The sequence below is a fragment of the Dipodomys spectabilis genome, unplaced genomic scaffold (assembly GCF_019054845.1).
Source record: "Dipodomys spectabilis isolate Male_0828 unplaced genomic scaffold, ASM1905484v1 ptg000106l, whole genome shotgun sequence".
Classification (NCBI taxonomy): Eukaryota; Metazoa; Chordata; class Mammalia; order Rodentia; family Heteromyidae; genus Dipodomys; species Dipodomys spectabilis.
The window spans coordinates 1,907,209-1,931,235 of NW_024870783.1; the positions used below are offsets into that span (position 1 = coordinate 1,907,209).

The 24,027-nt window shown below is 39.4% G+C and overlaps 2 gene segments (V, D, J or C); both read left to right on the plus strand.

Annotated features, from left to right (window-relative positions):
* Positions 1-24,027, plus strand: part of LOC122114185 — a 43,949-nt gene that overhangs the window by 14,958 nt on the left and 4,964 nt on the right. The window contains 1 exon segment of the V gene segment in view: positions 16,601-16,670. Within this exon segment, the coding sequence occupies positions 16,601-16,670 (70 nt within the window).
* Positions 7,972-9,417, plus strand: LOC122114133. The segment is given in 2 exon segments: positions 7,972-8,082; positions 8,204-9,417. Coding segments are annotated over 2 exon segments (378 nt in total).

Genomic DNA, 24,027 nt, shown 5'->3' on the forward strand with positions numbered 1-24,027 from the left:
TCTGATGCAGCTGGGTGAAATGTTCGGTAGACATCTGTTAAATCTAGTTGATCTATGCAGCTGTTTAGATCCGGGGTTTCTCTGTTGAGATCTGGAACCAACCCAGATGCCCCTCAGTAGATGAATGGATCAAGAAAATGTGGTATATATACACAATGGAATTCTATGCCTCCATCAGAAAGAATGACATTTCATCATTTGTTAGGAAATGGAAAGGCTTGGAAAAAATTATATTAAGTGAAGTAAGCCAGGCCCAAAGAAACTTAGGTCCCATGGTTTCCCTTATTTGCAATATCTAGTATAGGTATGAGTCAAGCGGCAAAGGTCAGATAATGTGATGTTACGAAAAGAACCCTTAAATATGTATTTTAATGTTTTTGTTTCTTTCATGCATGTGTTTCTAACGCATTTATAAGATTATTTCTTTGTTGCTTTGTATGTCCCTCCCCCACAGTGTAACCCCCGCTTTCACTATATTTGATGTCAGTATAACATGTGGAGGAGATGGGGACAAACAAGTCGTTTAAGGATTCAGGTGGACCTGTTGCAACAATGAGAAGTACAAAATGTCATGTCAAAACCAGCTTTACAATGTCGGTGTGTGTCGGGGGAGGGAGGGTATGATTGGGTGGGGGGGAGGGGGAGGCTGGGAAGGGAGGTGAAGGGTAAACAAAGGAGGAGGCTTCAATGCTTGGTAAAAAATGTATGCATTATCCTACCCATGTAATTGTAACCCCTCTGTACATTATGTTCTCAAATAAAATAAAATAAAATTTAAAAAAAAAAAAGAAAAGAAAAAAAAATTTTTATATAAGGTACCAAAAATAAAAACTAAAAAAAAAGAAGCCGAAGAAGAGAAAAAAGAAGAAAAAAAAAAAACCCAACAAAACCAAAAAACAAAAAACTTTTTTGATTTTTTTTTGGGAGGAGTGGGAAAAATCCTGTATCTCCCTTGTGTCCGTAACCAGCCTCTTGATGGAGTCTCTGGTCTGCTTGTGGTCCTGTGGCTTGGTTGGTTTCTTAAGTCAGTTTGTTCGAACAGGCAGTAAAATGCTCTGCTTTACCCAGGATTTGGCCATCCTCCTCCCAGGCTAGTTCATTGGGAGACAGATCTGCTTTGAGTATCCCAAAAGAGGGGGATGCAGTGATGAGGCTAGGTTCTGGTTGCTTTTCCGGGGCTGGTTTGTGAAAACCTCACAGAGCCCAGCCTGGAGCCATTCTCAGGGTTTCTGTTTACTGATTTTCAATTGCTTGTCAAGGCTGCTAAAGGGAGGGGCAGCCTCTGGCTCTGATTACCCAGTGAAGAAACCCACTCCTAAGGCTGGCACCCAAGCTGGGTGACTTTTCCCTGGGTGGAGCTGAGTCTGGCAGTTCACGCCGCCGTTAAGTTCTTCTGACCTGCTAAATGACTCGTTTTATTCCAAGGCCTGAGCTGGAGCTAGCAGCTCCTCCGAGCTTTGTTGGTATCCAAGATGGAGATCTTGGGTGCTGGGGGGGGAGGGGTGGCCTTCCCTCCTCTGCTCCCTGAGAAGGAGTGAGGACGTCAGGCTTCTACTCACGCTGAGTCTTAGTTCCTGGGTCGTCTCTGGTCTGCGAACTTCAGGATGAAGATGTCTGCTCCTTGTCGGTTCTTGCTGGTGTTGAGTAGAATCTGCTCGCCTGCTGCGTCTGGCTCCTTCGTCCCTGACTCTCTGTTGCTCAGGTATGGCACCTGCGCTCACCCACCACCATCACAGCTGCCGCCGCGGCGGCGGCTGCTGGCAAGGGCTCAGACGTGTCTCCTTGCCTGGGTTTCCTTCTCTGGACTAACTCTCTGTCCTGTGATGGCTCACTTGGTGTAATTCTCTGACTTAGGACTGTTCACTGGAACTCTAAAACTGCTTTCTATGCGAGAGCTTACTTAGACTCCAGCTTCTCCTCTGCCATCTTCCCGGACTCTCTGGAAGTGGAGCTTAGTCTCAAGTAGTAGTATACAATCTTTGAGGAAGGAAACCTCAACAAGGTCAACCAGGCCATGAGTTCAAGCCCCAGGACCAGAGCCAAACAAATAAATAGTGACAATTAAAAATTTTACGAAAAATCTTGTACATTAAAAAGGGTTTAAATGTTTTTAAGAATATGCAGGTGAAAGATGATTCATGGAAAGCTGAGAGACACTGGTGGTGTCCCTCAACCTGGGCTCCAACTGTGAGGCAGCTGGAGAGGCACACTGGAGCCAAGGGGTTCATAGCCAGGCTGCTGAGAAACCAACACTTCATGTCCTAGGAAGCATTGTGTGTGAGGGCTCGGAGGCAGAGGGAAGAGGAGGAGGAAGCAGTTGAACATCACATTTACCAGCACAGGTGTGGATGGACATTATTTCCAGGTGCTTGATAAACCTGAGGCAATCACCCCTGTCCACACTACATTTTATACATCAAGAGGGAGAGGCTCCAAAAGCACTGGTCTTGCAAAGTCCCCCTTTCATTTTCCCTAGAATGCCAGAGATTGGCATGTAGGAAATAGAGAGGTATTATCTACCATTTATGTCATGCCTTCATTCAGTGGGCTCTGGTGGAAATGTGATGGCTGTCAATGACATGAGTGCAAAAAGAGGTCTAGGGTGTTTCTTGTGAGCAATGAATGATGAAGAGGCAGTAGTCTGGCTTTCATAAAGTCTGAACATCTGCAAGATTCACAGGAGTGTAATGCATTGTCTATAGCTAACAATGTCCTGTGCTGCATTGTCTGTAGCTAACAATGTCCTGTGCTGATCCCATGCAAAGAAACCTGATGCTCTGTTACTCCCCTCATTGCAGGTAAAAAGAGCTTCCAAACTGCTGTCTGCTTCAAGGGGTAGACTAGCACAGCTGCGTTTAGGAACACGTCACATGCTGTGACATGATAACAGAAGATCCATCAGGGTTTTCCCAACATGGAGCAGAGGCAGTAGAAATCCATGTTCATCAGTCAGATCTGCATTAGGAATGATCGTGTAACCATAGGAAGCAAAGACACCTGAGCCTGTGCAAGATTCTATCTTTCTCCATAACCACCAGCAGCCTTCTTGCACACTCAGTCATTAGCTAATATCCAAAAGCAGATACTGACTCTGTAACAGGGTCTGTACTGGATTATGATGTGGCTCATTCCTTTTACCTTTACCCCCCAGAAGTTTCTACACCAAATGTAACCTTGTGTCGAATATAAATTTATCTAATAATGGGGAAAAATAAAAAAGTGACCATCAGTCTAAATAGAAGGAAAGATGTTTACTATGATGTCTTATACTTCCTGGTCTTTATTCTTCTGCTTTATTGTGATGACATTAATATACACCTTTATTTTATTCTTTACATAGTTTGTATAGGTAGATTACTTATTTGCTAATTCCATGATGACAGCATTGTAACGGGGTTAAAAATCCCTTTCAATAAGGGTTTAAAGTGATAGTATTTTTATGATCATCACAAAAATAAAAATGTAATCAAACAATATATCAATACATTATTCTGATAATATAACCATCCGAATTTGAAAATAAATATGACTTGTTTATTTGGTAGGAGCTAATGCAAATATATGCCTTTCATTTAATTTCTTTTAAAATAGTGCTATATGATGAGTTCTCAATAATGCTTGACATTTCAAATATTTACATGGTATAATGAAAATAAAAGAATACTTCCATCACCATGGTAAGATAAAGAAGACTTCAGTCAAGAGAGTAAATTAGTTTAGAGAAATATTTAAAGATAATGGCAATTCCTATTAACTTTAATTGAGAAGAACTGGAATTTGACATTAGAGCTTCCTGAATTCAATGGTATTAACAATCATCTGGTCCTTACACTAGCAAAACACTAGGGGTCATTCAAGTCATATATGTACAGACATTTTTCTCTTTACAACTTATGGACTAAATTTTTCAGACTCCATTCAAAGGATAGGTGGATAATAACAAAGGAGAGTCTAATAATGCTCGACAAGAAATGTACTCATTACATTACTCATGTAACTATAACCCCATCTACACAGCATCTTTGCAATAAAATAAAATTTTAAAAGACATCAATGGCTCCCACTTCAAATTCTACCTAACTGAGGGTTGAGAATATGTGGTTTGAAGGCCATCCTGGACTAAAAAGTTCACAAGACCCCTTTTAAGCTGATAGAGCTGGACACAGCGGTGTGTACATTTTATCCTAAGCTATGCAAGGGTGTGAGGTTTGGAGGATTACATTGACAATTGGGTTATTTTAAACTCATATTCACCTTTTGCTGCCACCTTACTGGGACTCCAAGATGTGGTGTTTAGCTGCTTCTTTCCTTGAAAGTAGAGACAGGTCTTCAACCACTGAATAGGATGCATAGCCCTTCTTGCTGGCTAATCATGGAGCACAGGAGTGAGCTACAGAGCAAAATACTATCTTTAAACTGGATTCAGATGCAGAGAAGACTGTTAAGAAATGTCTACTTGGGAGATAAGAGATTTCAAACTCAGAAGCTATTAAGAAAAAACAGGCAGATACAATTCTACATGCCCTGACATTCAAGGATCTACTCCATCCACACAGATTTTGGAGTAATGTTGTGTGATTTGTGACTAGACATCACTTTTATATTAAGGAAACACTCCCCATTTCATCAGAAAGAACATCCATTTCAGCCTTGGAAGGGAACTGTTTCTGTGTGAATTAATCTGTTCTCAAACAGTAAGGGATGGGCTGTGTGTGATGACAGAGACTACAGGACAGTGTGCAGAACCTGTGGTCCAATCATGCTCCTTAACTCGCCAACATTGGTCTCCAGGGATGGTAAAGAGTTTCCTCAACAAGTAGTTTTCCAAGGCACAGGATGTGCAGCAGCCAGACAGTGTCGTGTCCCCAAACAATAGCACTTTGCAACACAATGGACATTACAAGGCAGTGCACCTGCCTCAGTCTTTTCCTTAATGGTGGCCAGATCTTAGGCACTTGGGGACACCTACTTCGACAAAAAAAAAAACAAAAAAAACAGGATTAGGAATTTGAAGCATGTCAGAGGCTACATTGTAAAAATAGTACTTTCTATTTTTTATTTTTTAAATTTAATTTTATTATAAAGATGCTGTACAACGGGGTTATATTTACATGAGTAAATCAATGAGTACATTTCTTGTCAAGCATTGTTATCCTTTCTCTTATTGTTCTCCCACAATCCCTTCCTAGTTTGTATTATTTATCTTTTTATCCTCATGCTTGTTCAGCTTCCTTGCTTGTCTGGTCCTCTATAAAATGAGCCACACTTTCAGTCCACCTTCTTGAATGTTAGTTGGGATTTGATCATGATCCTTGAGATCTCCATACTCCTGTATGGTTAGGAATATATTCATGAGATACTGATATCTGACAAATGTTTTCATGATTATATTTTGATTCTATGAGCTCATGACATAATTTCTACTGATTCTTCATTTTGCCTCAATCCAAGTTTCCATATTGGATAATTACAGTATTAATCGTTGGGACAACCATAACAACATTTCACAATTTTAGTGTTTAGAGTAGCAGATAGAAATTGTTTTGTCATATATTTGATTGCTGGAAGGGGAAATAATGTGTCTGTGTAGCTCTGACAAAGCATCCTGTTCTTCAGCAGGTTTTGATGAAGGTCCAGTGAAATTTCAGCCATTGCATTGAGAAAAATACAGTGGATTTACTCTTGTGTTTTAATCTGGGAAATCTACATTTCAAATATGGACTCCTTGGTGTGGGTGCTCTACATATAGCCTGGGATGAGATGAAGTAAGGTTCTCACTAAGAGCTATAAACCTTGACAGGATCACATTTTGCTCATCAGAAAATTAGTCATTGTTCCATTGTACATAGACAAATAGAAAGAAATATGTGATTTAATGCCCAATTATCATGGAGAAATAATGTAGGTTTACTAATTAGATTTTAAAATAATTCCGTGAAGTTTTATATTCACATATTTAGGTGTAAACATCTCTGCTGTTATCCAATTTATTTTCTTTTGGTTGGTTGTGGGGCCTGAACTTTGGGCCTGGGCACTGTCCCTCAGTTCTTCAGCTCATGGCTAGTCCTCTACCACTTGAGCCACAGCTCCACTTCTGTTTTTTTCTGCTTATGTGGTGCTGAGGAATTGAACCCAGGGCCTCACGCATGCAAGGCAAGCACACTACCACTGAGCCACCTTCCCAGACCTCCAATTTATTTTTTAAATGTTATGAGCTCATTGACTGTAAGAAAGGCCGTTTTTTTCCTGTGTCCATTTTTTTCAGCCATGATCACTCTGATTAGTTTATTAGATCCAATAACTATTATTTTTCGTAAATTCTATTTTATTGTAAAAATGCTGTACTGAAGGGTTACATTTACATGAGGAAGCCAGTGAGAACATTTCCTGTCAAGCATTGTTACACTTTCCCTAGTTATTCTCCTTCCATCCCTTTCCTCCCCCACCACCCTCACCCCTTCCCCCTCCCCTTTACCCCTCCACCCCCACCTTCCCTGAAGTTATAAAGTTCATATCCAATATACTCTCTTGTGGATATGTTGCAGTGTGTCATCCTATGTCTTTGTTTCACAGTTTTGTTAATCCTCTTCCCCTCCCCAATTAGACAAATGTATATACAAGATGCAGGGTATCAAAATCAAGTACAGTAACAACAGGGGATATACTGTAGGGGGAAGAACATACAGAGGAAACAAAATAATCACATAGTACATTAAAAATAACAACAATAAAGAAAGACCTCTTGTGTCCATATCTTGGGGTTCATTTCACTTAGCATCATGTTATATGGTCATATGTACATACCTTTTGAGCTTTTTCTGCTCATCTGATAAAATTGTCCTATACATACACTAGTTATTGTAAATGAAGGAAACGATGGGACTTTTATTTCCTTGGGTCTGGCTTACTCCACCTTAGGTCTCTGGGACTGTCTTTTTTTCCAGTCCTGTACTTGAACTCAGGGCCTGGATGCTATCCCTGAGGCTCTTTGTGCTCAAGGTTAGTGCTCTACCACTTGAGTCACAGCACCACTTCTGGCTTTTTCTGTGTATGTGGTACTGAGGAATTGAACCGAGGAATTCATGCATACTAGGCAAGCACTCTACCACTAAGCCACATTCCCAGCCCAGGACTGACTGTCTTATTTCACAATTAGTCAGGTGATTCTTACTCCATCCTCATATCCACTTCTCTTCCACCTGCAACTGAGAGCTATTCCTCTAACTGTTCTTCTCTCAAACCCATGTCAGAGGAATGATAATCAGGAGACCTTGTCTGCACCAGGAGTGCATGTTTACCATAAACCAGGTCCAGCATCAAAGCTCTATTCATTATGTGGAGGGGGAAGAGGAAAACAAGAATTTATTTCTATACTCTGCTTTGCTCCAATAGTGTGTGAAATACTTCAGTTAACAGGGTTGCTATAGGAACCTGTCATGTAGGGCCTGGTACAGATGGACTCTGACTTTGGCAATGCCTGGTCTGTGAGCTACTGGCCTTTGGGGGAGCATTGCTATCTTTGTCCACCTGCAGCAACAGCTTGGAGTCACAATAAGATGGTGGATTCATTGTCAAGCAAATGTCCTGTCCGTGTCTTTTCAGTTGTGACATCCAGCACTAGGGTAAAGAGCTTCCTCACATGCTGGACTCCAGGTGGGAGCCTTCCTCATTGTACTCTGGATTTATCACCTGTGGCATTTTCCCTTGTCTTCTCTGGGCTTTGCATCTCTGGTGTCCCACTTCACACTTCACTATGCTACATGTCATCCTTTCAGGGCTTGCTTATATCATAAACTCTAAATTCAATCACTGAAAACTTCATTAATTACAATACCCTGGTATGTTTTTTTGTATCTGGGACATCATGTCTTGACTGAGATACTGAAATATGGCATGTTGGTACAGCTGTGCTGGCCCCTTCCAACCCCTACTTATTTGCATGTGCCCAGAACACAGCCCACTACCCTGAGCAGTTCTTGAAAGCTGCTCACATCCTGTGCAGGAGTCAGTCCTAGTCAGCACACAGCATGGACATGAAGGCCCCTGCTCATTTCCTGGGGTTCCTGCTGCTCTGGATTACAGGTAAGGAAAGACTACGTTGAGGATCTCCTCAGTTTGCTGTAGTCAGTGATGCTTGGCTGTTTATGAAGCTTTCTTATAATATGCTTGATTCTATGTATATTTATTACTTTTCCAATGCCAGGTACCAGATGTGACATCCAGATGACTCAGTCTCCATCCACTTTGTCTGCATCTCCTGGAGACAGAGTTTCCATCACTTGCCGGGCCAGTCAGGGCATTAGCAATGCCTTAAACTGGTACCAGCAGAAACCAGGGGGAGCTCCAAAGCTCCTGATCTATGATGCAAAGTATTTACAATCCGGCATCCCCTCCAGATTTAGTGGCAGTGGATCTGGGACAGAGTACACTCTCACCATCAGTAGCCTGCAGCCTGAAGACATTGCTAATTATTACTGTCAACAGTATTATAATAACCCACCCACAGTGATACAAGCCATAACATAAACCTCCAGGAAGCAGAAGTGTGAGCCTGGGCTGTCCCAGCTGCTTTCTTCATGCTTCCTCTTGCCAGAGCTGTCCTAGAATCATAGGACAGGAATCCTGCCCAGGCTAACCTGGACCAGTGAGCTTCTATATCTCAATCTTTGGAATAAGTGTAATTATAGATGTGCGATACTGGCACTGTGCTAAATGTTGAAATATTAATATTACATTCCAGACTATAAACATGGAAATACTCTGACTTTATCCAGGTTATTTTATTCTTGAATAGATATTCACAATGTGCACAAAGACACTTCCAATTTATTTCAAAACTTTTATTTTGAGAATTTTCAATACTTTATGCATGAATTTCATCAGCAAGTAAAGACAGTTTGCCACTTCCTTTTTCTGCTTCAGGTCTTTTGTGCTTTTTTTCCAATTAGTTTTAGCTTTTCTTATTGCATTTGGAGAACCTCAGTACAATTTTAGGTACTGAAAGTAATAGTGAACATTTCATAGTTTAATGCAGCTTGAGTGGTAAAATGCTAAATAACCATATCAATGAGTACAAAGTTTGTTGTAGAGTTTGCCTACTTATTAAAACAGGTATTTTCCATTATTCCTGACCTGCTGATACGTAATGGATAGCTGTTGATGCTATTAGAAATATTGTTTCACATAAATGTAGACAGTTATAGTTTTTCTCTTTAACTCAAGCAGAATGATGAAATGCAGAGATCAGTTATCTAATTTTAAAAGAGATTTCTACTTGTGGAACATATTCGACTTGATCAACAAACATTGCCTGAGAAAAATAAGGAATGTGAGAGAGAGAGAGAGAGAGAGAAAAGCAAAGTAGGAGATGGAGATGAGTGGAAGGAGAGAAAGGGGGGGGGGTGAAAGGAGGATAAATTTAGTTTATTTCTATTTTCTAAATCACAGTTCCACTTATCAACCAAGCTGAAATTATCAAGAGAAACACTGAATACAAACAACACTGTTGCCATTCTGTGCTCTCCCCTGCAAGGTTCACTGAAGGTGAGATGTTTCTTGAGCTTAGTCCCTCTGTCCTCCAGACCAGTTCCCATCAAGAATCACAGCAGTGTTCCTAGCTCACTGAATCTTCTCTGTTTTAATCTCAAGAATCAAGGAATCTTTGACAGTCAGAGGAACAACACTGACGTCTTTTATTTATAAAAAGAAAAATGGAGAAACCTCAAGATAAAGCAGATCTTCCTTAAGTCAGAAGCCCTCTGATTCTCAGATTGACAAGTGAACATATGCATACAATTTATGTATCATATTTATGTATATATACCTAATGTATGAGATACAGTATATAATAATTAAATATATATTATATAAAATATATTATGTGTTATTTTGTATATATGATTTATTATTAGATATTAGTCTATGATTTTTCTGATTTTCCCTATTTTATTGTTTTCACATTTTTTGTAAAGTTGATATGTACAGGGGTTACAATTACAAATGTAAGGTAATGAATAGATTTCTTTTTGAATAGTGTTCCCCTCTCCCTCACTATCTCCAATGTCTACCTTGCCAACTACTCCCCAAGCCCAAGTTGTAAAGTTCATTTCCAATATATTGTCTAATAAGTATTATTGTCACATTGTTTTGTTATTATATGTTATGTCATTTATGTATCTTCTTAAGATTTAACAAATTTTTTAAACAATGTATAGGTGAACTCTTCTATTTTACAAAATATTGTCCTACTGATTATAACTTTACCTGGAAATATATCCAACTAATCATAAGGAATAACTTGAGGGAAAAACTCACTCTGAAAGAGTTTCTATGGTAGGTATTGAAGTTTTCACTAAATATCATTAGTTAAGTATTAGGGAAAAGGTATACAAAAAGGTGAATTAACAGCAAGTTAACCCTGCTTTCACTATATTTGATGTCAGTATAACTTGTAGAGGAGATGGGGAAAAACAAGTCAATTAAGGATACAGGTGGCCCTGTTACAACAATGAGAAGTACAAGTTGGCATGTCGAAAACGAGGTTTACAATGTTGTGGGGGGGTGGGGGGGTAGTGGGGGAAGGCGGGGAGGATTGGGTGGGGGGGGGGGAGGCTGGGAAGGGATGTGAAGGGTAAACAAAGGAGGAGGCTGCAATGCTTGATAAGAAATGTATGCATTAACCTGCCCATGTAATTGTAACCCCTCTGTACAGTGTGTTCACAAAAAAAAAGAGCAAGTTAAAATGACAAATTTAGGGCATCTCTCTTTTATAGGCAATGTTTTAACAGTGGATGTAGGAGGAAATGTGTTGAGGAGTTGGAGATGTACTTCAGGGGTTTGTTGCCATTGAAGAAAATACTAAGGATTATGAAATATATGATCCTATGAGTGAAAATAGCCAAGGGAAAAATTGGTCCATGGATGGGAGAAGTTAAAATCCCAGAGAAAGATACAGAAAAGTGTTCAACACTACTGTAACGGTTACACAAATGAGGATGCTGAAGCAGAGAATTAAGGAACTTAACAGCTGCCACACTCCATAAAGCATGCAAGGCCGGGGACACCAGGGCACATTGTTTGACCTCAGGCTCACAGGATAGCAGCTGGATTGTGTCTATGGATGTGCATTTTACCTTGAGTCTGCAGAGACATACATGGAATAGAGTGGCACAGATCAAAATGCTTTCTTGAGACACATCTTGCAGATGGAAAAGGACAGGTTAATTTTTATTGGGGAACTAGAGGACAGACAGGGAGGACATTCAGAGCCAGAGAACTTAAGCCAAAGTAAGGAGAGGATCACACTGTCAGTCAAGACATGCATGGTTGAAGACCAGCCATCCAATGAGCACAACTTGAAGGAGCAGGAAAAACCTAAGGTGGATTTAGGTAGACCTGATTTTCTTTTTCTTTTTCTTTTTTTTTAGTATTCCACAATCTTTATTTTTTAATTGTGAACATACTGTACAGAGCGGTTACAACTACATAGGCAAGATAATGAGTATATTTCTTATCAACCATTGTAGCCTCCTCCTTTGTTTACCCTTCCCATCCCTTTCCCAGCCTCCCCCACCCCCCACCAAAGTTGTAAAGTTCGTTTTCGACATGACAACTTGTACTTCTCATTGCTGCATCTGGTCCACCTTATTTAAACAACTTGTTTTTCCTCTTCCCCTCCACAAATTATACCGAAATCAAATACAGTGATAACAGTGGTTATACTGTGGGGGAGGGACATACAAAGCAACAAAGAAATAACCTTATAAATGTGTTAGAAACAATCCATGAAAGAAATAAAAACATTTGAATACGTATCTTAGGGTTCCTTTCCCTAATATCACCTTATCTGACCTTTTCGCCTTGACTCATACATATACTAGATATTGCAAATAAGGGAAACCATGGGACCTATGTTTCTTTGGGCTTGGTTTACTTCACTTAATAAAACTTTTTCCAAGTCTTAACATTTCCTAACAAATGGGGCAATGTCATTCTTTCTGATGGAGGCATAGAATTCCATTGTGTATATATACCACATTTTCTTGATCCATTCATCTACTGAGGAGCATCTGGGTTGGTTCTGTATCTTAGGTATGGTAAATAATGCTTTATTCAACACATGTGCTAGTAGCATTAGTATTGTGTACACAAGAGATCTTTATGTTCATGATTCCTACCTGAGGCTCAGGGCATAACAGTCTTATTACACAAATTGTGAAGTGGTTGATCTCCGCTCTCATATCCACTCTTCTTTCCTCCTGAATCATAGCCATTCCTAAAATGTCTTGGTCTCAAAGCCAGGTGTGGGGGGACGTTATATGTACCAGGAGTGTATCAAAAGACAGGTCCACCTTCAAAGTTCTACTCATTAAATGCTGGTAAATAGAAAGGCATGAGTTTTACAGTTTCATTATAGCTTCCTTTGGCTTCAGAAGTGTGATATTTCAGGTCACAGATACATCATAACAAGGGTCGAAGTTGGTGAATCTCTCAAATCCAGATCCACATGCAGTTCATTTAGTGAAGGATGATGAAGAGAACTCTGACTTTGGCAGGGACTTTCCCTGTGTGTGAGTTTCTGACTGTGAGGAGCAGTGTTATTTTGTGTGCCTGGATAGGTTCTGGAGTCAATTGCATACCTTAACTTTCTGTCCTCCTGCTCACCCCAAGCAGCACACACCTGCCACTGCTTCTTCTGTGGCTTACAAAGAACACTGCTCTGTACTCATGCATGGTCCAGTCTGTCCTAAAATTCTGCAGTCAGTCAATAACGAAGCCATTCTAGATATGTCAGGGCAAGTTTTTAAAGGCAAGGAAAAATACCTTGTGAAAACATTTTAAAAACAATTTTTTGAAGAAAAATTTTCGTTAAAATTTATTTGAAATCAATTTTAGATTACCATGGAATAATTTTATTTGAAGTAGAATATGATGTTTGCTAAATAATGAAATAAACATGTGAGTTTAGTAATTTAAACATTTATCAATTTCTTGTCTGGGAATTTTTTTCAGCAAATGTTTTTTTAAATACTCATTTCAACTTTCAGGTTAAAATATCCATCATTTTAATCTAGTTCTCAGAAAATTATTTTATTTTGATACCGAGTAACATATTATTGTTTTACACTACTGTTGTCCAAACCATAGAAAGTAGAGTGGAAAAATAAGTTTTTAAATAACTTCAGGAAATATCAAGAAAAAATTAACTAAAACTTTGTATCATGTTTTGGAAGGTTTGAACATGTTTTGGAAGGTCTGAACATTTTTTTTTTCTGGAGCTTGACCTTAGAGCAGATATTCAAAGCACCCTTGGCTTCTGGCCTAGTTCAAATAAATCCAAACTGTAGAATGGAAATAAATATATGTGAATAAATCAAATACATTTAAGACACTTGTGGGAAGTGGCGCTGTAGCTCAAGTGGTAGGGCGCAAGCCATGAGCTGAAGAGCTGACTGACAGCGCTAAGACCCAGAGTTCAAGGCCCACGACCGACACAAAAAAAAAAAAAAGAATTAAGACACTTGTGGAGTCATGCACTAGGTACAGTTACACACATATTATATCTATATTTATCAGAGTAATCAGAAGTGACTTCCATATATCATAGAGACATAATTAGAGTCATAAATTCACATTTAGTAATTAACATGTATTCTTACACATGGAAATTTATATGGAAGAACAGAGCTGGATTGGGAGGGATGGTTCAGAATGATGGTTCAGAATGATAGGTAAAGATGAATTGTGTTTATAACCTTGCATGTTTAATGGACATCATTTTGTACAGCTACTGATTGATATTAAACATAGAATTTAAGACAATTGATGTGTATGGAGTTCTCACTTGTCCACACTCTCACCTCTGTCCATGTTCCTTGCATATTGTGGATCGATAGGATTGAGTTCCTTCCACCTTCCAATCTTATATGTGATTATAAGATGTCCCATCTCATTCAGAATATAAACAGGAAAGCAGAGAGGGAGAGGAGTGCTGGGAAATGTATTTCCTGAAGAGACTATGCTGATGGGAGCCCACAGCTGATGACCAGTGAAGTCACCACCCAACTCTCAGACTATATCATTGAGGCCATTGTCCAAGACCAGGTACACACATGCCTCTTCCTACTAGCAACTTGTAACCATAGCAAGAGTTTCAGGAAGTCTCAGTTCATGGAAAATGAGATATTATCATGAAATATGTGAGGGACCATTCTCAAATAGAAACATTTCTTGACAAAAAGGAAGCAAACACAACTAAACATGTATGTAGTATTATTTTCTTTCCTACTCAGAATGTGTCCAGAATTCAGGATCATCAAAAGCATCCCTGAAAGCATGTTACGAATACAATATCACAAAACCACTTCACATCTACTGAGTGTGAATCTGACTTTCAGCAAGTTAACAAGTAATCTCTGTAATGTTTGGGAAGTCATATTCATAAGAAGAAGAGTATCACCCGTAGAGAGATGCTTTTTACTCCTCAATTACCCTATTAAGAGCACTTCTATTTAAACCACATTTGTCTCTCTCACACAAACATGTGTTTGGACACACACACACACACACAAACATGACACACCTGTGTCAGTCATTTTCTATAACAAAGTAACTGACCTAAAATCTGAATAAAGAAGAGTTGGTTTACCTCAGTTTTAGATCCAGAAAATCCCCAATGCCGAATCTTCATCTGTCTGTTCTCTGGTGAGGCCTGTCTTGCACATGGTACAATATGTTGTGTTAATAAAGAGAGATCCAGTTGTAATTTGAGGTGGCCAAGCCTATGGTTGTCTTCATTTGATAGCAGGTAACTATTATGAGAACTGCTTCACTGCATGAGAGTATCTTTTACCCTCTGGTGAGCAGTGGTATAACCTCCAATCCCATAATACAATCACTTCCCACAAGTCACCTTTTCCATTGGCCAGGTTCATCCATTGGGGCATCAGTACAAACATCCTGCATGTGCGCTTCCTTCCTTCAGGTGAAGTAGAGACTGAAATCTCTGAGACAAATAAACAGAGACTGGTTAAATTGGATTGGGACTGGAGACATTTGGAGATTTTATGTTAATTTAAGATAATCAAAATTATATGTATATATATATGTATATCTATATATACACACACACACACACACACACACACACATCTATATCATTTCAACTAGTTACACAAAATGGACTCACCTCTGTATGTCAACTGATAAGTACACTATATTTTGATCCTTTCACCCTAGCAGTACTCTCCAGAGGAAACTTTAACAAATCCTTTGATTAATTTGCTGTACAAATACATTGTGGAAGAATGATAAGATATTTAGTGAATTTACAAAACTGTTACATTGAATTCATACTTTCAAGTGCAATAATTTCTCTCATTAGGTTAAAAGACCATTAGGGTACTTACTACCTGTAAGAGAAAATTTTGTCATCCTTGTCAATTCTATACCCTACATCTTAATATGAAGATCCTGGCAAATAGAGGTGCTAGCATCCCAAAGAGATAACTTGGTAACTATGGTATGCCTCTTCATCTAGCTCAACTCTGTGCTTTTATTGTTCAACTATTTTGAGAATCAGTGCTGCTGATGCTTGACACTGTGTCTTTCTCTAGACTAGATGAGGGAGGAATGGAGGACCCAGGCACAATGTCCATTCCTTTCCTAGAGTCTCTCCTGGACATAAAGCTGCATATCATTGGGCCTCTGATGCTGTTTTAGGGTGGTGGGGTGATGTGCACCCTGTTTTTCCTCAATTCCAGATATTATCAGTGGAGTCATTCTTTCCATGCTGCAGGCATCATGGATTTTATTGGTTGTCACCAAATATAGAACACATCTGCTTGTACTTTTCTCAGAAGAGCAAGCCTTACCTCCCCTTGACTCTTCTCACACTGTTGCCCCAAGCTGGCTATTTGCATACCCTAAGGAGGACCTTCCTTTCTAAGTCTGAGATAAAGGCTCAGATCAGAACTTGCCTTGACCTGCCAAAACTCCTCATTTCAGTCCTAAAAAATGAAGACCTTGTCTCAGCTCCTGTGGCTGTTAATGCTCTGTATCCCTGGTAACAGCAAAGGAGGATGAGAAATGAGAGTGGGGTGGCAGGGTGAGATCTGAGATTCCAGTTGTGCCCTATCCATGTGTTAGATGTGCAGGTCTTGTTAATCATGATGGGGTACGTGAGGATTAGGTCTGCAGAAGGAGTGAAAACCTATGTTTTGTGAGAAAAATGTATTATGCCTAGAGACCTATTTATGCTTAAAATTGCCTCTCTTTTTTCACGTTAATGAGCATGGAAGATAGAGAGATGCCTTTTCCTTCTTAATTAAATCATTTAAGATCATTTCTACTCAAATACTCCATTTCTCTCTCCCCCGCATATAATCTGTACTAGTTCATTAGTAAAACAAATTTCTTGTCACAAGCTATGAATAAAGAGTTTTAACTCACAATTTTAGATCCAAAATGTTTTTACATTATAAGTCAAATCATGTAATATTAATTATAGGTGATACATCAAAATAAAAATAAAAAGCATGTCTCTGTATGTTGTGTATAACTTTGAACTTCTATCTTATTCTAATTTCAGAATCAAGCGAAGATGTTGTGATGACCCAGACTCCACTCTCCCTGCCTGTCACCCTAGGAGAGCCGGCCTCCATCTCCTGCAGGTCTAGTCAGAACTTTCTATATAGCAATGGAAACACATATTTGAAATGGTTCCTGCAGAAGCCAGTGAAGTCTCCACAACTCCTGATCTAAGAGGTTTCCAACAGAGAATCTGGGATCTCAGAAAGATTCAGTGTCAGTGGGTCAGGCACAGATTGCACATTGAAAGTTAGCACTGTGAAGGCTGAGGCTGTTGGGGTGTATTACTGCTGTCAAGCTACACATGATCCTCCCACAGTGATACATCCCTGAACTAGAACCTCTCCTCTGGCTGGGTGAGCAGCCCTCATGTGTTGCTTGTCTGGGAAGCAGCGGAGAGGATTGTCTGAATGAGCTGATGAGGAAGACATTGTGATCAATGTGACTGGGTGGACGTGAAGAGTATTTGATAATTGGATGACTTGCAAACTACAAAGAGCAGGAGAAAATCATGAAAGCATAAAGACCAGAGACTTTAGGTAAACAATGAAGTATATATGTAAAAAATATATTTGTCTCTTAAGTTGTACTATAGACAATCAGTGATATAAGCATCAAGTATCTTCTATGATTTTATTCCCTTCATAAGGAAACTTATAAAACTTCCATCATGAGCATGGTTTTGGCCCATACATACAGTCTATGTTACGTTTTCTGTTCAGAAGCTGGAAGCCCAGTTGTACTTTGTCTAGCATCTTCTCTGTTTGTCCCAAACCCGAATGAATATCAAGCCCTTCACAGAGTTCTTTCACTGGTTCCTGATTGAATCAAGCTTGGGTTGATACAGTACTGGAATCTCCACAGTGGTCTCTGTTCTGGGGCTTGCTCTACTTAAGAGAGTGGAGTGTGATGAAGTCCTGTAATAGTGTTCATAGGTCACAGAAGTCTGAGTCTGAGCCCTTGTTCAATGGGCATAGAATCAAGATCCATTTCTGGTCAGATTGTATGATTTTTTTCTTGAAAAATTATTGTATAGGGGTGTCTTTCATATTTAATTCTGTCTTGTATCTGTGTCTAGATTCTATTGACATGTTATAGGTCTCAAGCATTGTGTCTCTTTTAGTGTCTCTAAGACAGAATATCTCCATCATTTGATGGGCAGAAACAATCCTAGAAGAGTCTGAATTTTTCTCACATGCTATGTCAACCTGGATGCAATACATCCTCCAGCTGGGTTCAGACCTGTGGGATAGACCTTTGATTTTCAAGTACCAGCATGGTTGTTCTAGTAATAAGGCTTGTGATCATGATCCCGAACTATGCTGTCAGCCCATCAATGTAAGTGTAAGAGGATCGGACACATGCATCCATGGGACCAGGCAGAGGCAAGGAAGCATAGGAGAAAGAATATTGTAAGGTTTATTAGAGAAGTCGTATTTCCCCCAAATGGTAGCACATGGCCTCCATCACCATCCAGATAGCAAGAGGGTGTGAGGGATAGGAAGTGAGGTAAATGGGAGTTCAGGTGGGTCTGGGCAGAGAGAGGGAGGAGCCAAAGTATGGAGGGAACTCCAGGATGGGAGGAGGGCCCAGTTCTGGTTGGAGCTGAGGAACAAAGGTGAGCATAACACTAACACTAACTACACAGAAGTATATTAAAACTCAATTTTTAGTCCTTCAGGGACCATAGGTACATTCCCAATGTTGATGAGGGAGGTGCTGAGTGCATTTGGTTTACTTGTCATTTGAGATACATTTCTTTCCTTTGTAACAAAAAAAAAAAGTCTGAGCATCTTCTGTGAGAAAAAAAAAGTGAGATTGCAATATGGTGTCAGAATGCAAATGTGGATTGAGGGAGAAACAGCCCCTGGGTCCACAAAGCCTACATATCCTCATGTGACCAACATGGGAATATAGTCAACACAAGCATTGCTGCAAGCCACAAGGCCAGGCCTCTGGTTCCTGTAGGCAGGGCTGTGAGCCTCCTGTGGCTAGAGTGACAGGAGAAGCTGTCTTCTTTGTAGGTCATAGCCTGAAAGTTGAGCCACAGGTATGAGGGACCCTCCAGAGGCTCTATCAGCAGTGGCATTATTGAAACAGGTAGTAGTTTGTTGCTTGAGGATTCCCAATAGTTTGTAATTCAGTATTCCAGAATGTAACATTTTCTGATTCCCAATAGTTTGTAATTCAGTATTCTAGAATGTAACATTTTCTGATTCGCAATAGGTTGTAATTCAGTATTCCAGAATGTAACATGTTCAGATTCCCAATAGTTTGTAATTCAGTATTCCAGAATGTAATATTTTCTGCTTCTTAGACTTTGATATTTGAAACCAAAATAATAACTAGTCCACCAGATAGTATCAACAATGTTTGTTTGTTGTTTCTATCATATTCTGACACTAGATTTGTAAGAGGAGGCCAATATGAACAACCTTCCAGGCCTTCACACTGAAGTCAAACAAGAACAGGGGAGACTAATTCCTCCATCTGCAGTCACATAGTACAAATAGAGAAAAAAGGACAATTTTCCTTCAGTGAACCAGTTTTTTGTTATTCAGTGAAATTCATGTTTTCTTCTTACTCATGTTGTTCTCTGTTCTGTTGAAAACTAGCAGAGACCTGGTCTCTCTGGGTGTAGCTTAGTCCCCTCTGTTTACTTCACACTCTTGTATTTGTGTGTTTATTCACCCCCTTGATAGGTTAACAATAGGGTGGTATTATGGGAAGTGTGAAAAGCATGGGGAGGGACTTGGAGGAAATACATCTCTTGTGGGCAAGTCCTTGGGGCTATATCTTGCCCTTACCACTTCCTGTGTTTTTTTTTTTTTTCCCCCTTTGGATTCTAATGTGCCTTGAGTTGAGCAGCCTCTGCTAGATGGTCCCACCACCTGATCTTGGGCCTCACCACAGGCCAAGGAAGCCGAGGATTGTCTAGTGAAACTTTCCTTCCCTGTTGTTCTTGTCATGTACTTGGTTTTACACATGTTATGGGTTAAAGAGTCCACGATTCAGATACAGCCTCATGTAAATATATGACTTCATTGGGGAAGTGGATTGCTGACCTGCCAGGGAGGTAGCACAGACTTGGCAACTGATACTGCCACCCTGAATGGCCCACAAGCTAGGGTTCTTAAAGGCAAAATTCATGTGGTCAATCCTGCCTAGACACAGGTGGCCAACGATATTGTAGCGCACACACAAAGATTGTGTTTTTATGTCAGTGGCCAATGGGGTTACAGTCTGTCTCATAGTATCTGTTTGAACTAACCTATCATTCTGGTTTGAATTGGCACACAAATTTTGGGGTCCCCACACAAAGCAGGTGGATATTCTCACTCATGGGAGGAGACATAAGGTTGCTCCTTTCTGGAAGAGCAAAGGTGGCTGGGTTGTTTTACTGTTGATAACCAAACAGGGCTGCAGATCCTGTCTGGACTATTGAGATCCTGTCTGGGCTATTGATAAGCAAACAGGGCTACACATCACACAACCTGATCACAATAATCATAAGGGCTTTCCAGTTTCCACATTTCCTTGGGTCTCAATAAGCAGCATATTTGCTGACCCTGGGGGCTTGTAAGAATCCAGTATTTTGATTCTCAGGGGTGTGGGGGTAACTCCTGGTATATTAAAAATGGAGTTAGTTTTGGCTCACCCCAACAACACACACAAAATTTATGAACACACCCATACCTACTGCATAGCAATCTGTACTTTAAGCAGGTAACAAGGATCAATACAAGGTTTTAGAAACTAGGCTTTAGGAGAGATCTATTTTTGCTAAGGATATCTTCACTTGGCAAAATTACTTAGACACACACAAATATTTATCAATTATAAGGTCTCAGCCTGAGAATAATAATGATATGTCAAGATTAAATATGACTCAAAATATTGTCGATAATACTCATAATTTGGAGAAGTAAAGAAGTGGATTCAAGATGAGGTTATACTGGCCAATTGTTATCAAGAAGCTATCTCCAAAGAAATCTAGGCATTGGGGTATTCTCCTATAGTCATGGTTACCAAGGAGGTACAGATAATGTGGTACATGGCCTTGTCTGTATCTCCTAAACAAAACTAAAATGAAAAAGTTTAGGAGTAGTGCTCATTTTAGAGGACTTGCTTAGCAAGCTCAAAGCAGTGTTGAATGTTCAGAATACAAACCCTTTAAAAATGTGTTTCTTTGTTGGATATTTTGTGACCGGAATTTCTCTATGTACCTTGACCTCTAGATGTTGTTCATGATCTCTATAATTCTCTGCCTCTTTAGTCACTGTGGAAAATCAAACATAATCCAATTTAAAGGCCAGCTGAGTGATCTGCAGCACAACAGTTAAAGGAGCTCCAGCAAGATCATCACCTACTCAAAGCATGATTTACTGATATACATAACTGTTAGTAGTTGTGTACCAGTGGTTCATTGCATACTATTGTTGAAAAAACCAATTGCATAACTATGGATATGTAAAAAACAATGGAGAAAAGGAAAAATAAAAAATATGCAAAATATATTAATATATAGAATATATTATAATTCACTTGTAGAAACATGTAAGGAACAATTAGCATTTACTTTATCCATATTACAGTAATATATGATGTAATATACAATACTATATAGCAATGCATAAGTAGAGAAATAAAATGATATTTTAATAGGTAGTACAGATTTAACAAATATGAGTAATTCACAGTTAACAAACAGGCATACATATACATATATAGATGTGTATATATGTACATATAAATGTTCAAATGTAGCTGGATAAACATGCAGCTACAATACACACACAGAGAAATTATCAGGGATCCAATGAAACATAGTTTATCCTTTGCAGAGACTGTCTTAAAGAAAGATATGTATGAACACACAGCATGTAGACTTTAGAGGAAACCATGTATATATGGCTCAATATTCTTCTTTCTATACTCACTATTTTCTTTGAAAGGTTTAAGGAAACAGAAAAATTCTGATGAAATTTTATGATGGTTCTCTAGGTTGGATTGCTTGGAGATGAAAAAATATACTTCTGGACCTGGCTGTGAGAGATTCTCTAGAGAGAATTTCCTAAGAGAGAAGGCCCACCTTATTATACACAGCCCCTTACAAAAGGCTAGGATCTCATCAAATGAAAAGGGAAGCAAGATATAGCCACCAGGTAGAACATTTCCTCTGTTTCTTGGGTACCATGTTGTGATCTTCACCAAACTGCCCACATGGTAGACTAGACTTTATGATCTAAGAGTTGCAATCAAGTACTCTGCCCTTTATATTGCTTTTACTGAGGTCTTAGCCACAATAAGGGAAAGCTAAGTAACACATCTTCCTAACTTAGGCCCTAGCTTACTTTCTAACCAATGATGGAAGATGAATTAGGCACCAGAAGCATTTGGGGTCCCAAGCACTGACTTGAGAGAAATGGCTATTAGTTGTAGTGGTAACAATATGTTGAGGTAGATTTTTTTAAGTCAGAGTTTAAATGTGGGAATGTATGTATTATTGAAGCAAAGTCATTAAAAATGAATCAGTTCATGAACACATGGATTGGATTTATCCTCAGGAGTGTGAAATGTGGATGTAAACAGCACAAGAGGAGCTGCAGGCCAGGAGGTGGATTCTGAGCACTCATGTCTGGGTGCTATAATCTCAGAGCAGGAGGAAAGGGACAGCTCTTCTCTGCAAGAGATCACTGAATAGAGAATCCCAGTAGCCAGTGCTCATCCTACTGGCTCCATCTTCAACTCCACTCTTGGAAAGGGTGCCAGAACTTCTGCCTTGACTTCTCAAAGTTTGTGAACAAATCCATATCCTGAGATAAATCATCTTGTGCTGAGCACACTTGACAACTGTGATTAAGAACAGTGACAAATCCACAGGGAGAGCAACAGGCTCCTTTCCTTCCAATTAGAATACTTTCCCAGCAGACAGAGTCCAGGAAGCCAAAATTAGCTACTCAGTACTCAAGCCACACAAGCACAAGGTGAGCCATTGATTCTCCCCACCTGTACCATGTCATGCAACAAATAGTGATAAATATTTCCTCACCACTTCAGCCCTCCACATGCAGTCAGTGATTCATACTTAGTAAATTACCTGAGTTTGGAACGGAGACATTTGGGGATCTCTGTGCAGCTTTTGCCTCTTTTTTCTCTATCTTCACCTGTGTGGACTTACTAGCTCTTAATCTTCAACTTATCACTGGCAAACCACTGACACACACACACAAGCACACAAACACATATACACACTCAGATACAGACAGAGATATATTCACACACCACAAACACAAAACTCCCATCTTATCTGAATTTAATCCATAGAAAAGTTAAAAACACATCTCAAAATGTAATTTATATCTCTTCCTGAAAAAAGAATGCTGGGGTCCATTTAGTTTAGCATCATCTTAGATGGTCATATGTACATAGTTTTTTAAGCTTTTCTGCTTTTCTGATAAAAAATATCCTAGATGTATCCTAATTATTGCAAATGAGGGAAACCTGAATCCTAAGATATAGACACAAGAGGTCTTTCTTTGTTGTTGTTTTTAATGTACTATATGATTTTTTTTTCTTTTGTACGTTCTTCCCCCTATGGTATATACCCTGTTTTCACTGTACTGAATTTGTTACCCTGAATTTTGTATATACATTTGTCTAATTTGGGGAGGGGAAAGGGAATAACAAAACGCTGAACAAGGACACAGGATGACCCATTGCAATGATGATATCCACAAGACTCTATATTGGAAATGAACTTTACAACTTTGTGGGGGAGGTCTGAGGGAGGGAAGGGATAGTAGGAGAAAATCAAAGGAGGGAGTAACAATGCTTGACAAGAAATGTACTCATTACCTTACTCATGTAAATGTAACCCCTTTGTACAGCATTTTTACAATAAAGTCAAATTAAAATTTAATTAATAAAAAATTTTAAAAAATCCTGATTTTAAAACATTTAATGTTAGAATAATACCACTAGATGGCAGTGAAATCCCACAGTATATATTAAAAGAGCTATCTAGCTAAGTTTTCTATGGAAATCACAGAGTTTAGTGTTTTATCATCAACAAAGAGTCTCCAGGCTTGGGTATTTGACTAAGACCAGGGACACTCAGAAGGAGCTGTCATCAGGCTGAATTGTGGGGGAATGTCTTCTGTTTTTGGAATTTAGAGACTGGAAGCTTGGCTTTGCCTCTTTTTCTTGCCTTATTTATCAGCAAAGGCCACCTTTCAAGGAGATGTGTCCTTGGAGAACTCTGTAACAGTGAGTGAGGTGATGTGAGGTCCCTGAGACTGTAGCAAGTCCTGTAGTGCTAGTGTCTTGAGGAGATGTGGCCCTGGATGGCCCTGTCTGTGTCTCTGTCACAGACATCAAAGTCCTTGTGAGGTCATTACAAGAAAGTGAACAGTCAGGAAGAGAGTCTAAAACAGATGA